We start from the raw sequence: 15446 nt of genomic DNA on the forward strand, positions 1-15446 counted from the left end.
CAACTCAAATTTCATAACCAATTTGGCACGCTTCACAATTTCCTGGCTGCGTGAAATGCCATCATTCATAAATCTGGCGAACGGACGAAATTGCAGTTTGTTTTATCCGAGGAGTTACACTCGTCCGACGCCCAAAACTTAATCTTCCCCGGGCCGCTGTAATCCATCTTGTTGTTTTACTCAAGTCGGGGGTTTTCACAGAGCGTTTTGCGCATGGCTAGCTGGAGCAACCAGCCCTTCACATCATCATGAGTGACGCCAGAGTTCCTCTTGTTTTTGTTTTTTTACCTCATTAATCTGAGTTAATGCTCCTCTTTTGTTTGTGTTTGTGTGTGACTGAGTGATGGAGGAGGTGCCACCGCCTTTACTACAGTCAAACTTAATCATGTTACAGTGCTCTGAGATAATGATCTGACTCCTCTGGCCCACACACACACACACACACACACACACACACACACACACACACACATACTAGCCTGCATGTCATACTCTTCAACGCCCTGCTGGCATGGGCAGTAGTGCATGTCGATATCACTGTGTTTAGCTGTTTTTTCAGTGTTTCTAAGAGCCTGACATCTCCATTTACCTACGGAGGTGTGTGTGTGTGTGTGTGTGTGTGTGTGTGTGTGTGTGTGTGTGTGTGTGCGTACAAGCATGTTTTCCTGTGCAGAAGAAGAGTCACTCTTTTTTGTTCCTGCTGTATCGGACAGGAGTTTTACTTGTTGACTTTGCTGCATGTAAGACTTTTTGAGAGCGTTGCAGTGGAACAAAAGCTTTTGTTTGTGCGTCAGTGGGAGGTTGTGTGTGTGTGTAGCCTGGGAAAATGTTATGGTGTTGGAGCGCGCTGGAGATGACTTTGGGTGTTGGTGTTTGCAGTTTCAGGTCAGCAGAGCTGTCGGCGTGTGTTTTGTAGGTGGACACGACAAAATTACTTCAAACCTTGAATGAGAAATCTGTTTTATTTAGTAATTTATGAGAACTTGTTGCATAAAATTCATCAAAATCACCTCCTCCTTGTTGTAAGGAGGTGAGGCAAGTAGGTAAGATGAGGAGGTGAGGCGGCAGCACCGACCTCCTAGCCTCTAGGCAGAGCAGCGGTTTTTGTTCTTGCAGGCCGGATATTAAATTGCACATAATTACTTTCAATTGAGTGAAATTAAGTTGTTTTAAATAATGGCTCTAATAAATTAATTTAAAAAAAGATAAGAATGACTCAACACCACATTGAACTCTATTTAGAGGTGGTCAGAATTGTCCTTTTTTTCAGGTGGAGGCAGAATGTTTCCACTTTCAATGGAAATGAGAAAATTTAATTACGACTGCATTAATTTATGTAAAATAATAAAGGTAATTGACAACATATCCTATATCCCCTAATATAGATAGTTAGCTTGTGATGAAAACATGCAGTTGTGGGATCATAATTTTTTTTCTTAACCAGTAATGAGATTTAATGTTTCTCACGAATGCGCTGGTTTAGAACAACAGTTGTTTTGCATGATTTCCTTTCCGCTGCGCTGCTACCAGAACTCTGCAGGTTACCTGTAAGCACTTCTCTGTTGTTTCCTCCAATAAGGTTCTGTGTCCTTAGAAAATGTGGAGGCAGAGGAGGAGAAATCTAAATTGCTCTGTTTCTTTGTTTCAGAAGACTTTGGAAGGTAAAGCTCAAGGGCCTCCTTTTTTTATCACTGTAAAATCTCCTTTGCATTCATTTGTGAGAAGATAATTTTAGAGCAATGGTCAGTAGTAGATATTGTGGTTTTTGGTTTTAAAACCTCATATCTGTAAACTGCCTGCAGGAATTAAAAAACAGCCTGGTTGTGTAACAGTCCACAGTGTATTTTTAGGTCAAGAGGATGGAGAATCTTTTTTAAATGATGCTGGATCGTGTGCCCCTTCATTTGAAACGCACATATAAAAGTAATTCAGCATCTTAAAGCTAATTTTTGGCGTTTTAGTGCTCATCCAGAATCTGGCTCTGGACTTACAGTATTCTCCATCCCTCTCCAGCACGGCTCCAGTAACGGAACTCCAGATTTCCAGAAGGTGGACGGAGGCCCCCACAGCCCGGAGGCGGTGGAGGATCAGCGCATGTCCGATGGCAAGCGTCCCGGCAGAGACCCCGACGCCAGATCCGTGTCGCTGCTAGAGCAGAAGCGCAAAGTGGTTTCATCCAGCATCGATGTCCCTCATGCCAGGTAGGACATCGTGCATGTGTATGTGTGTGTGTGTGTGTGTGTAGAGCTAATTTGGCTTTGGTTCATACATGCAAAGTTCAGTGAAGGTTTATGACACAGATATGTCATCTCAGATATAGGACAGGAGTTTAAATGGGCTGATAACCCATTTTTTTTCTGACTGATCCTCTGATCCACTTTGGCAGAACGCTGGGCAAATTATAGCACATGTGAAGTCACACATGTCGCACCCTATCAGAGGTGTCTCTGTGTTGGGATTTTATATTTATTCCCATGTCACACATTTAGGAGTTGTGTGCAAAATGTCTTCTTTTTTTTCTTTTTTTTTTGGAAGAACCCAACGCTGTTGCCTGAACTTCCTGGAGCAATTATGGTCGGCGTGGTTTCACAAATTGTAAAAGTTGTGCAACCCAAGACTTGAGAGTCAACTAAAATAGGGAATCGCATCAGTTAGCCTCTTGTTTTCTTCTCCATAGCAAAGACAGTATTTACATGTGTGGTAGCCTGATAGCCAAGAAACACAAGTGAGAAAAAATATGCTCAAAATGACAAAAACACACACTCGAAGCTTGAATTTAAAGCAGCTGGGCTTCCATTCAGATTCAACCAACATTTAAAATAAACACACACATCCATCTGATTCTGCATAAATAAAAACATTTTGTTATGTTATCTTAAGAGGAGAATACAATCCATCACTGAAACATGCTCTTAATGGCGCAATTAAACATTAATAGGCAGCGGTGCGTGACATTGAATGAAGAAACAGCACTCTTTCACCATTAAATGTGAAGCACTATTACTTGTAAAGCACCTTAGTGTTATTGAGTATCACTCCCCATTACATGTCCTCACGCCGGAGGAGTGCAATCGATGAGAACTTCCTGAAAAGTACAGTAAAAGTCCCTCATCTCCCATTTGCACCGCTTCATCACCGTATCCTGAGCCCAGCTTTAAATTTAATAGTTATTTGCTGGTGACTCATTGATCTGACCCCTCTCTCGCCGCCCATTAAGGGGAAAAATCTGTTTTTGAATTGAATCCATTCAATAGATTAGACACAAGTTTTACACCCGTCCCACTATAATTACCTCCCAGCGCAGGAATTGCCATAATATTGATACATATATGGATATTGTGGAATGGCTTATTGATCATCTTGCAAGGATTTGCACAACTTCAGCGTGTGGCCTGAGCCCTGGGACGATCACTTTATAATCCAAGTTCCTGTTTGTCCTCCTAATGAAACCACCGGACAACATAAAACCCGTGGGGGAGGGTCCTATAAATCACAACATACCCTCAGCATGCAATACCATAATGGTCAAGATAAGGCACTACCTTTCTAAAAGCCTTATATCTTCTGGTTATTAGTTTGGGAAAACACTTGAAATTCAAATAACCCACCTAGATTCCCTCTCTGTCTGCATCCTTTTCTTCTTTCTGCTTGTGTGCAAATGGTTAATGGTGACTCGAGTCGTTCATGATGTGCAAATTGAGCATTTCATTACCTGGAAGATTAGATTGAGTGATGTCTCATAAACTTCGACTGAATGCTAATGCAATAGATAGATTTGTGCAGAAACACTCATGGGTAGAAGGTAAATGTGATTTTTTAAAATGTAAAATAGGGGGAAATTTACTCAATTAGAGGAAAATGTGATTTATTTATTTTTTTTAGCCATACATTGGGAGACTTGAGTGCTGGTTAGCATAAAGCTATAACGTTTCTGATTTAAAATGAATGTAATGCAGAAAGATTTGTCTCATAATGTCATTTCAGTAGCTGAGATTAGGTTTTTCAATATTATCCATGCCATTTCAACATCAGAATCCAAGGATCTATCCTGCTTGTCAAGTTTCAGACCGAACACAAAGCCAGACTCTAAAACCCAAATAATAGGTGTGCTCACACTCATCCTAGCAGCAGCCAGATATCACTATAGTGACCTCTTTGGTGCACAGCATCATTATTGCCTTAAGATTAAGATCCATGACTCTCATCCTTTTTACACCTGCGACTGATTTTCAGCTCGTCTCTGGAGCCGGGGAAGAAATGGCGTAGCCAGCAACCACGAGACACATATCGCTATAACAATGACAAGTGGGGAGAAAAGGGAATTAAGGAGGCTTGTAAGGATGCTGGAAAGGGTATGGGAGTTAAAAAAAAAAAAAAAAAAAAGAGTGTGTAAAGGAGATGAAGACAGCATGTGTGGATAACAGCTAAAGAGAGACGGCACCTAAGGATTATTTCTCTCCAGAGCGAAATCTCCAGAGACGTCTGACCTTGAGGTTGTTAATTGCGCTCTGAAAAGTTCCCTCTCAGCTGGTGATTTACCAAGGAAGCGTCTGGCTGTTTGATGGCCGTCCAGATCCCATGTAACCCAGATAAAATACATTTCCTACCTCCGCGGGAGTTGCTGGAGGAGCCCGGTGCCTCCGTCTGCAATCATTGCGGAAATAGAGAGAAAATGACATCGTGTCATATAGATGTTAGACCTGGGGCGTTTGTGTAGCTACATTTTATGATTCTGTCAGCTGGTCAGGCTCTCATTAATTTATCGAGTTGCCTCCTTCATCGTATTTGTTTACGATGAAGGAGGCAATGCATGTCATCAGATCTTTCTCCAAAAAAAAAATCAATAGGCGTCATTCAATGATTGACCTGCTCTCTGCGTCGCCCGGACTCCCAAAAGGCCCCAAGAAATTGTTTCCTTTCCTCAATAATACAAGAATTGCTCGCTGTGGCAGATTCCTGATTTGTTTATTTCGCGTTTATTGTCCAAGTCTCTCTTGGCCCAATGTTCAGACATCTCCACACGTTCTCAGGCGGGGGTTTCATCCAGCTGCCAGGCCCTCTCCTTCCTCCTTGTGTTTTTTCGATGCAGGAAACTGTCAGTTGTAACAGGAGCTGGCGGGGGCAGACCAGTGGAAACGAATGGCTTGGCATTTGACAAATAGCATTCTGAAGACTAATTGCTAGCAGGGGAAGTGAAGTATAACCCTAGTTGAAGGGGAAATCAAGTGTGTGTGACTTATTATTGCAACCCCCCCCCAAAAAAACAACAGATCTGAGGTTTCAGATCTTTTCTTCTGACTGCCCAGAGCTGGTCTTCTCTTTCTAGCACGAGCTTAGGTTTCTGAAAATAACTGGACACCTTCATGTCCCTCCGTGACGTGTTATTCTAACATGATGATCGTATTTTTGCATGAATGTTAACTAATTCCGTAAAAAGCTGTTGGGGTCGGGTTGAGTGCAAAAAACATTTCCACACCAAAACAAAACTCGCTTGTTAGTTCTGATAATTTCTATCGTTGATCAGTTGCTCGGGGGTCACCGATCTGTTCCAAAATAGTGAATCAGCCAACTTCGGATGTGGAACAAGGCCAAAAACGCCCCGTCCTGGACAGAGAGAGGCCCAGAAGAACCGTCAATTAATCATTTGTCCTTTCGTGACGCTTCACAATCCATTTATTTCCCCTCTGCTCGCGGTTCGGGTTGTCTTTACGGTCACTTCTTATTACTTTTTTTGGAGCGCTCTTACCAGTAATGCTCCTTTTTGCACAGTGTGTTTTTTTTGTGTTTGTGGTGAAAGAGGGCGTTCGAGTTACAAAACAAGAGAGAGGGAGGGATGGGTGGGAGGACGGGGGCGGGTGCTGGATCGCGCTGTGGGTTCTCCAAAGAGTGAGTGACACAGAGTTTTGCCAAAGAAAACAGTTTTCCTGGTATGGATGCCAGCGGAGTTCAGAAACTATGCACTTACCCACTCCCCCTCTCTTTCGCTTTCTTTCTATCCATCTTCCTCCCCCCACATTCAGCCTTGCTCCTCCAAAGCTTATCTGATTGAACACGAAAGTTTACTTGACCAAAACATCTGAAGTATTCTGCCAAACGGCATCAGATTGGCTCGACTACACAAAGCTAAAAATACCAGACAGAAATGAGCTTGTTTAAAAACGGACGTTGCTCAACATAAGTGAATAAAGGGTTTTTTGTTTGTTTGGCAACGTAATGGTTCCCAAACATGAAGGAAATAGATTTTGCCACATTCTGCAAGAAAAAAAGTTGCAAACAAACAGCTTTAAAGTAAAGCCTTTGGTTACAAAAATCCACGTTTTCATCCTCAATAATGAGACACAGCGTTTTGCAAAGTAAATAAGGCAACATAGAAATGTCCAAAAGAGGGGAATTGAGAAAAAGGTTCAGGTTTAAGGTGTGTTGAGCTCATCTAAACGGCTTGTTGTATCGACCAGGAGCTGTGGTGGGGAAAGCAGCGTGTTGTTTTTAATCTCAGACCGGCCAGTAGCCACCGGGACCGGGAGGGGGGTCCCTCGCTGGGATCAGATGAGGTCAACACGTCTGTGTTCGTATCTCTGTTCCAAGCGTGCTCCCGTTTTTAAAAGGGATCAAAATCAATTCAGATGGTATCAGATTACAGGTGGCGAACACGCTAGACTTAAAAAGATAAGATCTCATTTTGGGTCAGGGTTACACATCTCCAAACTCAGGCTTTCCTACTTTACGCTACAAAAGATGCGTATTGTCATATAATACAGCGTAATCGAACCAAATGAGATCTGTCCCGAGGTGGGGAGGAATAATCGCCAAGGAGAAAACCAGATGAGACAGAAAGCACCTTCTGGGGCGCACGTTTTTCTGTTGTGATTTCCTGCCATGAATGATTTCCTTGAGGGAGTATCTTATTAAACCGAAGCTGGTGTGAATTAAATATCACATCCTTGTTTATAGGCTTGTTCTGTCTTCGCCTCTCTCCATATATCATGATTCACCAGAGCCAGAATCGCCTGATCCTGAACTTTAAATCTGCAGACGAGATCATTGAGTATTCATGTCGGCACTCCACCCGGCTGCTAACTCCGCTTTAGGATTATTGCACATAGAGTAATCAAAGGTAGCGCCGTGGGTCTTTCTCAATCCCCACGATACGCAGGTTCGATGTGCGGAGGGCCCGTTTGACGGGTTTTGGCTCTTGAGAAATCAGCCACCTGTTACACTGCAGGAGTTAAATTTTATATGCAAAATAGCTCTTTAATTAAACACGCAGAATATTGGTGAATGTTTGATTCGGGAACAGTCAACGCTCCTCTTCTCTCCTCGCTCTTGCAACTGTGCCATGTGAATATAGGCGACGCACATGTTCTGTTCTCAATCCAGGTTTTACATTTGTTTTAAAAGACATCCAAGTTCTTCAGAGGACATCTGGTACAATAGTTATGACATCGCTTCTAATTCTTTTTTTGTGTTTCCCATTAAAATTTCACTCCAGGCAGTTAAAACAAACCGTCTTAGGATTGATCTCCGTTATGTATTTGTCAGTAAACGTCGTATGCGTAGCGCTCTAAAGCTAGCAGCGGAATAGACTCGACTTGTGCCGCGTTCACTTTGGAGCCATCGGCAAAAACCTTTTTACTAAGTTATTGAGGTCATAAATAAGCAACAACACTGTTTCTGAGAAGTTTGAACGCTCTTTCCAGCCGTCATGGGAGCGTAAACGTGTCAGCTCGATGGCGACGCAACGAACAAATCAATCAGTCAGCCCAAGTGTCACAAGAATGCTAAAAATGTTTGCTGTATTTGTAAGTTCTGCTGTCCGCTCCAATGCATAGCCTCCGAGCTTATGCTAATGTGATCCCTTCTGCTTCTTCAGGCTAATCCATAGTCCCCGGCTTTAATGGACTGATGGCACCGATTGGCTGCGGGGGGAAAAAGCCTCTAATTGATTCGATCGACGGCGGCGCATTAGGGCCGTCCAGTGCTTTAAATACACGGGGGTGCTAATTGACTAGACCGACGCGTTACGGCCAAACAGAGGCTGTCATTTGAAGTTGAAATGAGTTCAACTTTAGTTGAACATCCATTTATCCATCATCTTTAAAGTAAAAGTGAGAATTTAAATTGAAATGATTGGATATTCTTTTACACCCAGGTTATTAGAATAACTCCAAATCTGCATCATCTATGTCGAGGAAAAAAAAATAAAAAAAAATAAAAGAGATCCAAAATCCACATCTGTACCTGGATTTGCCTCAAAATTTAATCAAATCCATCTTGACCCGAGATCCACCCTTACACCATGTCCAACAACATCTAACAGCTTTATGAGGTATCTAACAGGCAAACAAAAGAGACCGGTGGACAAACGTGATCAGATAACCTGGTAATAAAGAAGAAAAAACACACAAAACCAGATATTTGATAGAAAAAGTCAAGCAAAGGGAGAATAAATTGCCTAATTTGGTCAGTGGACGGAGGGAAATCTCCGTTTGGGGTGAAGAAGTCGGAGCTCAATGACGCGCTTTTCAAGTATAACCTATTAAAAAACAAACTAATCCCAGCATAAGTACCTTCTTCACACATTATTTCTAATTATGGTCATCAATCTTAAAGCTCCATTGACTCGTCTGGTTTGAATTATTGATATCTGTCAGGCTGATAGGCTTTATTAATTAAAATGGAGACGTACTAATTAAGAGCACGGTATGAGGATGTCATAATTGTAGCCCCGATTTAAATTGAGTGTCGCACATCAGTTTTATCACGGTTTAGCAGAGTGGGCATTGTGTGACGGCGGGGCGGACGGGAGCGAGGTGAGGTGTGTGTGTGTGTGTGTGTGTGTGTGTGTGTGTGTGCCTCTCAGCACTGCCTGCCTTAAAGAGCAGATGTTTTAATGACTTCCATTCCTCGTGTTCGGCAGTTTTCATGAGAACATTAATTATTCTTTGTCATAATCCAGGGAGATAAATGCAAATTAAAAGCAAAGGTGGGCTCATCCCCGTTCTTCCCATAATCTTTCTGACACATAATGGAAGTGGGGGATTTTCTTTGATAGAGATGCTGGATCTTTTCCTAAAGAAATTATGAGAGTGAAAAGTTTTTGTGCTTCAGTAATTCGTCCCGCAGACTCGCATTTCAAAAGGCAACGATGCAATTCGTTCTGAAGGCTCTTCCAGACGAGAGTCTATTTTCTAACTTGGAATGAAAGGTGGAAAATGTTGTGAAGGACTGTGACTGCCAAAGCGTTCGTGTTTCACACAGCTGTGTACACGTGTCTATCAGGCTTCCAGAGTGTGCGATGGTTGCGTTAATCTAACTCGTTCCCTCGGGTGGGTCGGTCCATCCAGTGTCAGAGGTGAAGCAGAGAAGTAATGAAATAAAATCAAAACTAAAAGACCTGAGCTGGAATTGATAACACAAACTAAATGATTGAATAGCGACGTACAAAAGTTCATGGTGAAAATATTTTGTTTCAACTTGCAAAAAAGAGGAATTTAAGTGAACACATTTGATGTTTATTAACAGTGAGCTGCAGCGATAACATCACGACGTCGAATGAAGAGGAAATAGTCTGGATGGATGAGCAGCAGGCGGATTCCAGAGGGAAGAGCCTGCTGCTCCGGACAAGTGACATAACAGCCTTTCATTTATCCTGGCTCCGGACCAGCGATGAAGGAATGCACGGCTTTATCTAAAGCTGGAGAGCAAGAGTTCAATATAGCAGCCCCACCGGTGGCAACTCTTAATCTCTTTGGGTTTTTTTTTAAATGCTTAATGCACTCTACAGTCAAAATCACGAAAACCCCCGATTGCTCTAACAGGTTTGTAGAGCTCTATTTGCTTTCATCCTAACTAATATGTTGGAATGATGACTTCCATTGTGTCAGTCCTTGGATGTGGTATGAATTCACCCTCCGGACCGACCGATGAATAAAAGATGTTTAGACTGAGGGATCGGCTATAAAGCGTTTGGTGTGCAGACATTTAATTTCACCTCCAAGAGAGTTAAAAGAAATGTTTTCACAAAAGCACAATTAAAGCGGCTATGGGCCACCGTGCACCATAGGACCTTTTGAGTACATAATTTAACGTCCAGTTAATTATTTGCCATTATGTCCCATCAAGGTAGTCGTAATATCCAGGCAGCATGCAGCATCTCCACGTGGTTTTGTATTCTCCAACGGTTGCTCAACACTGGTGAATCTCCTACGCAGTTAGATGAGCCAGATGTTTAGTTAAAACTTTTGTTAGAACAACAAAAAGGCCTTCTGTTGTGGAGGGAAGTGGCCCCGTTTGTTCGACTGACATCTAACAGCCATCTGCGAGGAGAAATCTGCATTAATGCTTCGTAAGTATGACAACAATGGAGCATCCTCTCACTTCGTAATTTGATAAAGTGTCTCTGTTGGCTTTGTGGGTCTCCGGTAAGATCAAACACAGAATAGAACTGATAATCCATCATTCCTTTCTGGTTGGGCACAAATACATAAAGTACAACACAACAAAATGACAGAAATGGTAACAGTTGTATTGGACTGTCTAGGACAGGGGCGACAACTCATTTTACTCAGGGCCACGTGTAACTTATGAATGTAACTAAATGTTACTCAATGTAATGTAAAATGTTACTACTCCTTAATGTGAAATCTAAAGTTATTACTTATTCAAGTTACAAACTTTATAGTTCCACAGAAAAAATATGTTTCTTTGTTATAACATAAATCCTTTTAATTTGTCAGGTAAAGAAAAAAAAAACCCCCACAGAACTCCATCAATCAGAGATCAAACTATCCAATGAATTAAGAAAAATGACATCAAACACAAGTAAAGACATTAACTTTGTTCAATATGCTTTTGTCAAAGTTAAAACAGGCTTAATTACTGCATTGTGTAGGTTTGGTCAAAGCACACCTTGGACCTATTTATTTTTATGCTCTCGCAGGCCACATAAAATGATGTGGAGGGCCACATTTGGCCCCCGGGCCTTGAGTTTGACACATGTGGTCTTGGAAATGTGATGCCTGGTTTGAAAACAATGAAATTATCATAGTATAGGCTGTTATGTGTGGGATCCCTCCAAGAAATCAGCTAGAAAACTGAATCAATGGCTCCAAATTACCCATAGAAGGGTCTACCTTAAAAAAAAAAATAGATGGATGGAAATTCCACATCCTTAAACAATCTTTTGACCGTTGATTTATTGTCCCGGTTGCACGCGAGCTCTTTGTAACTTTGCATTCTGTTTGACTCTGTTATTGCCACGGCGAAGCTCTCGGGACCTTCCCAGTAGAAATCATGGTGACATTTTAAACCCACTGAAGACATAAACGTCCATTTTGCAGCAATAAAATTGTCAAAGATTAAATGGTGGACCCCCAGCTGCTTCATAAACACACCCAATCATAATTTGCCCTTGCCCCAACCCATCCAGGCTGTCAAATAAGATAAAGCTTTGATTGTTGCATCTATTCTCTACTTAATGCTCCCTCTCTTCTTCCTGTATTTGTGTTGCTCACACTCACTCGCTCTTTGTCTCCGTCTGCCGTCCTTTGTTCTTCAAAGACATTTATCATTAGCTTTCCTAGCTTCACCTGCAAACTCACACAGCAATGCATAGATGCACACACACATGCACACACACACACACACACACACACACATGCACACAACAATCCCTGAAGCTAAAGGTTAGCTTTTCACAGTTCCGCTCATCTTCAGGTTGTCCCTTGTTGTTGCACGAAACAGCTTGTAAAGGGGTAAACAGGCAGCCGTGGCAAGCTTTCAAGGTTGATTTTATATCTGTGTGTGTGTGTAGGTGGAATTGCAAGGGGGGGGGGGGAGTGTTGGAATCCAGAAGACAGCCGGTACAGTTGCCCCATCCACCCCCATTTACAAAGGTTGTTCAGGCCATCTCCTATTTTCACTCCCCCACCCCCCACCATCATAGAGCCGGTAATATCAACAAGGCAGCAGTTTGCCTCAACTACAGATTTGTCACCTCCGTCCCTCCCCCCCTCCCTGCCTGCCCCCCCCCCCTGCCTGTAAACAAAGGGAGCCGGTGGCTTCAGTCACCTGAGTCGCCGGCATCTGCAAGGTTCTTATTGTTTGGAAATTCCAAACAGCGTATTTGACTCTTCTGTGCGAACGCCATCAAGTTGGAGCAAAATGTTCTGCCAAGCTTGAGGGAACTTTGTGCACATGAGTATATATTTAATTGTGTATGTGTGTGTGTGTTTGTGTGCTTTTGCAGCATTACCTCACTATGAGTCGAAATGAACGCGTTTACGAGGGTCTTCTCTCTCCCTTTCTCTCTCTTTCTCTCTCTCTCAAAGGACCGTCTCTTATTTTCTCTCTCGCAGATGTTTTGAGGCTCACAGCCTCGATGGAGGGAAACCAAAACACCCCCATTAGTCTTACACACATAAAAGCTTTAGATGGAGTTTCAGGCCTGCAAACATTAAAAGCACAGACATACACACACATGCATATGCATGACCACAAACGTCACACATGCCTCCGTGTTGCATGCATGTTTCATGACTGTCCGCTGACATCACTGTAAACCCAGGTTTTCCTCTGCGGAGGGGGGTGGGGGGGTCTCTCTCTGCTGGATGCTTTCCTTTCCCAGCTTATATCAAGGAAGTCATTGTTTTTATTTCATCTGCTAACTTTTGAGTTAAAGCCACAATTTTTACTCATTCAAATGCAATTGTGCCTTTGTGTCTTTTTTATGCCAAAATGATATTAATGTTTTGCTTGGAACTCTTGGAAACTCGTAATCGTCTGTACTCCTCTACTTGGAAAAGTCTGATTTCACAGCCAAGTGTAATATTTTATATTGGATTAAAGTTTTGATGTGGTCAGAAATAATGTCCCTTCACTAATACAGAGAACAAATTGAAAACCTCCCTATCCTCCTTCCTGACTCCCTTTCCTCCCCCTTTGTCCCTGTCTCCCTTTTATTGAACACCCCCCCCCACCACCACCCTTCATTCCTTCCATCTCTCTCTGGCTCTCCCCACTTTACCCCAGATGTCTCAACCAGCTTCGTACTGTTGCTTTTCACCTCTGCTCTCCTTTCCTGAGCTCCTGCTTTCACCTCCTCTGATTCGCTGCTTTCTCCCGTATCTCACTTTCTCCATCTGCACTTTCCCGCTCATTTCCCCTCTTCATCCCCCCATTACTGTCTCTCCGGCACTCTCACCCTCCCTCTCTTCCTTTGTCTCCTCTCTCCAGTGTGTGTGTGTGTGTGTGTGTGTTTGTGTTAGGATATGTTTTTCCTCTGACAGAGATGTTAGCCCACTCATGATCTCTGTGCTGGTGCTGGACAACAGCCTGACTAACGTGCGCTACAGCACATGAAAAGAGTCCGTTACAGTTAATCTGAATGAGATTTGTCTGTAAATTCATCAAATTTTCTCGCAAATATTCTCAAATTTGACGTCTTCTTCCGCATTTCTCGGCTCCCAGTTGTTCCAGTCGTCTTTTTCCACAGAGGAAACGCAGTTAAGGAGAAGAAAACGGCGTGATTAAAAATCTACACAAAAACATTAACATGCAGTTTACTTAACATGCATGCATATTCTACGCCCAGCAAAATGCACCCACACATGTATGTTTCTAATTATGTATGCAAACATGGCAATCATTTGCAGTTAACCCCCACAGGAAGGGTTAATGATTGATGCTAGCTGCACAATCACACATTTACGAGTGATTATGCTGCAATCAGACAGCGAGGTGGCATCTTCATGCAAGTTCTTTGTTTTAATGATATTCTTCATTTTGCCTGCATCTTAGCTTTCATTATATCTTAAATATAATCATCACACATCAAATTCGTTGGTTTTTCTTTTTATGCACTCCTCTTTCGTGCATTAAATATAAATGCACATGTTTTTGTTTACATTTCCAATGCAAGCGCTTGTAAGAGGCGCGCCAGATTGACCTAAATTCAAAGTGACATTTGGCGCGTTGCCTGGCTGAAACTGTCCGTCACTTTCGCTGCCTCGCCTGCGGCGGCCCAGGGCGTTAGCGCTGAAGACGTGCGCGGCATACCGACACACACACACACACACACACACACACAGGTGCAGCTCATGCATGTTGGCTGAAGGGGTTTCTTTGTGCGGCTTCTTGCTCGGTTATATTCCTGTTTGAGGTTATAATTAGAGGCATCTTCAAATCTCCCACTGTCAGGTGCAATCACAGTGCGCATCGAGGTTCATGCTAGACTTTAAGGAACACTGATGCTGTAGAGTAAATAATAAATAATCTCAAACTAATACCAACTGATTGTTAATAAGATAAATTGCTGCGCCGTAGAAGTCCCTCTGTGGGTTTGTGTGCAAGTAATCTTCAGCACCAGGGAGTCGTTTTCACAACAGATGCTCATCAAAATCATTTTTGTGTCCTTCACCTGTCGCTCAGAGATCCACTGAATGACTTAATAGCGGCATCATCTCACTGGCGTCGAGTCGATAAGAATTCAGGGAAACCCATCGTTCCAAAGGACAAAGGAAGTCAGCCGCTAATGAAGCTAAAAGAATCAAGACGCGCTTCCAAAACTATCGGCGTATGCATGTATACAAATACAGTAATCACATTACTCTGGTATGTGTAAACTTGGTCTCCGATTTCCCTCGTAACCTGGTTTTTCCGCATGTAAACAGATTGTAAACAGACTGATTTTCCCTGATTCTTTGCCCTCATGGGAACTCATCACATGAATCGGCAGCGAGAACTCGATGCCTCTTTGTCCCGACGGATCGCATCCGGTTGGAGCTCCTCTGGTCAGGAATGATCAGACGGTTAAAACAAACTTTGCTAAACAGCCTATAATTATGAAACGTAAACAGTGTTTTTCAAAGCGAGCTGAGAAACATGAGCGTTTGTCTTGTATTGATGTGACGGTATGGACTTTTGCATTAGCGCAGCGGAGCCTTTGTGTGGACTTGTTGACATGGTTGAGAGCCTAGAAGGAGGATGGGGGCTATCTCTCTCTCCCCCATCTCTCTCTCTCTCTCTGTACGTTCTGTTTTTTTTGTCATGGCTGTCTCTTCACGCTCAGCATCACATCCTTATACCACACAGCAGTAAATTAATCAGAGATAATGCTTGCCTGATGGAGAACCCCACCACCACCACCCAACGCACCCCTCTCTTTCTCCCGCCTTCTGCTTCTGTCATCCCCCCCCCCCCCACAATTTCCATCACCAATCCAAGACAGACAATAAAGGTCATCCAAACACGCTTTGTGACGTATTGATTATCTGACCGGCAATGAATGATTCTCCCTCTCTTTTTTTAAAATTTTTTTATCCGGCCGTGATCGGGACATTCGCATATCGGCTTAGTTTTCCCGTGAACGTCAAGGTTAACAATCATACGAATGGTGAATAACCTGGAACGGGTGAGGAAGAGGGGAGGAATGAGATGAGGCGAGAGAG

General features: G+C 42.9%; 1 protein-coding gene across 2 annotated transcripts in view; it reads left to right on the forward strand.

The window, feature by feature from the left end:
* The window catches only part of znf704 (zinc finger protein 704), a 41908-nt gene that overhangs the window by 3622 nt on the left and 22840 nt on the right, over nt 1–15446 (forward strand). The window contains exons 1-2 of one of the 2 annotated variants that reach the window (XM_068332883.1): nt 695–885; nt 2014–2201. In XM_068332883.1, coding sequence (XP_068188984.1) covers nt 832–885; nt 2014–2201 — 242 coding nt within the window. In that variant the 5' untranslated portion in view covers nt 695–831. Of the gene's footprint in view, nt 1–694; nt 886–2013; nt 2202–15446 lie in introns of those variants that run through there. The other variant, XM_068332882.1, reaches the window with a different exon arrangement.

This window comes from Antennarius striatus, chromosome 14 (genome assembly GCF_040054535.1).
Source record: "Antennarius striatus isolate MH-2024 chromosome 14, ASM4005453v1, whole genome shotgun sequence".
Taxonomy (NCBI): domain Eukaryota; kingdom Metazoa; phylum Chordata; class Actinopteri; order Lophiiformes; family Antennariidae; genus Antennarius; species Antennarius striatus.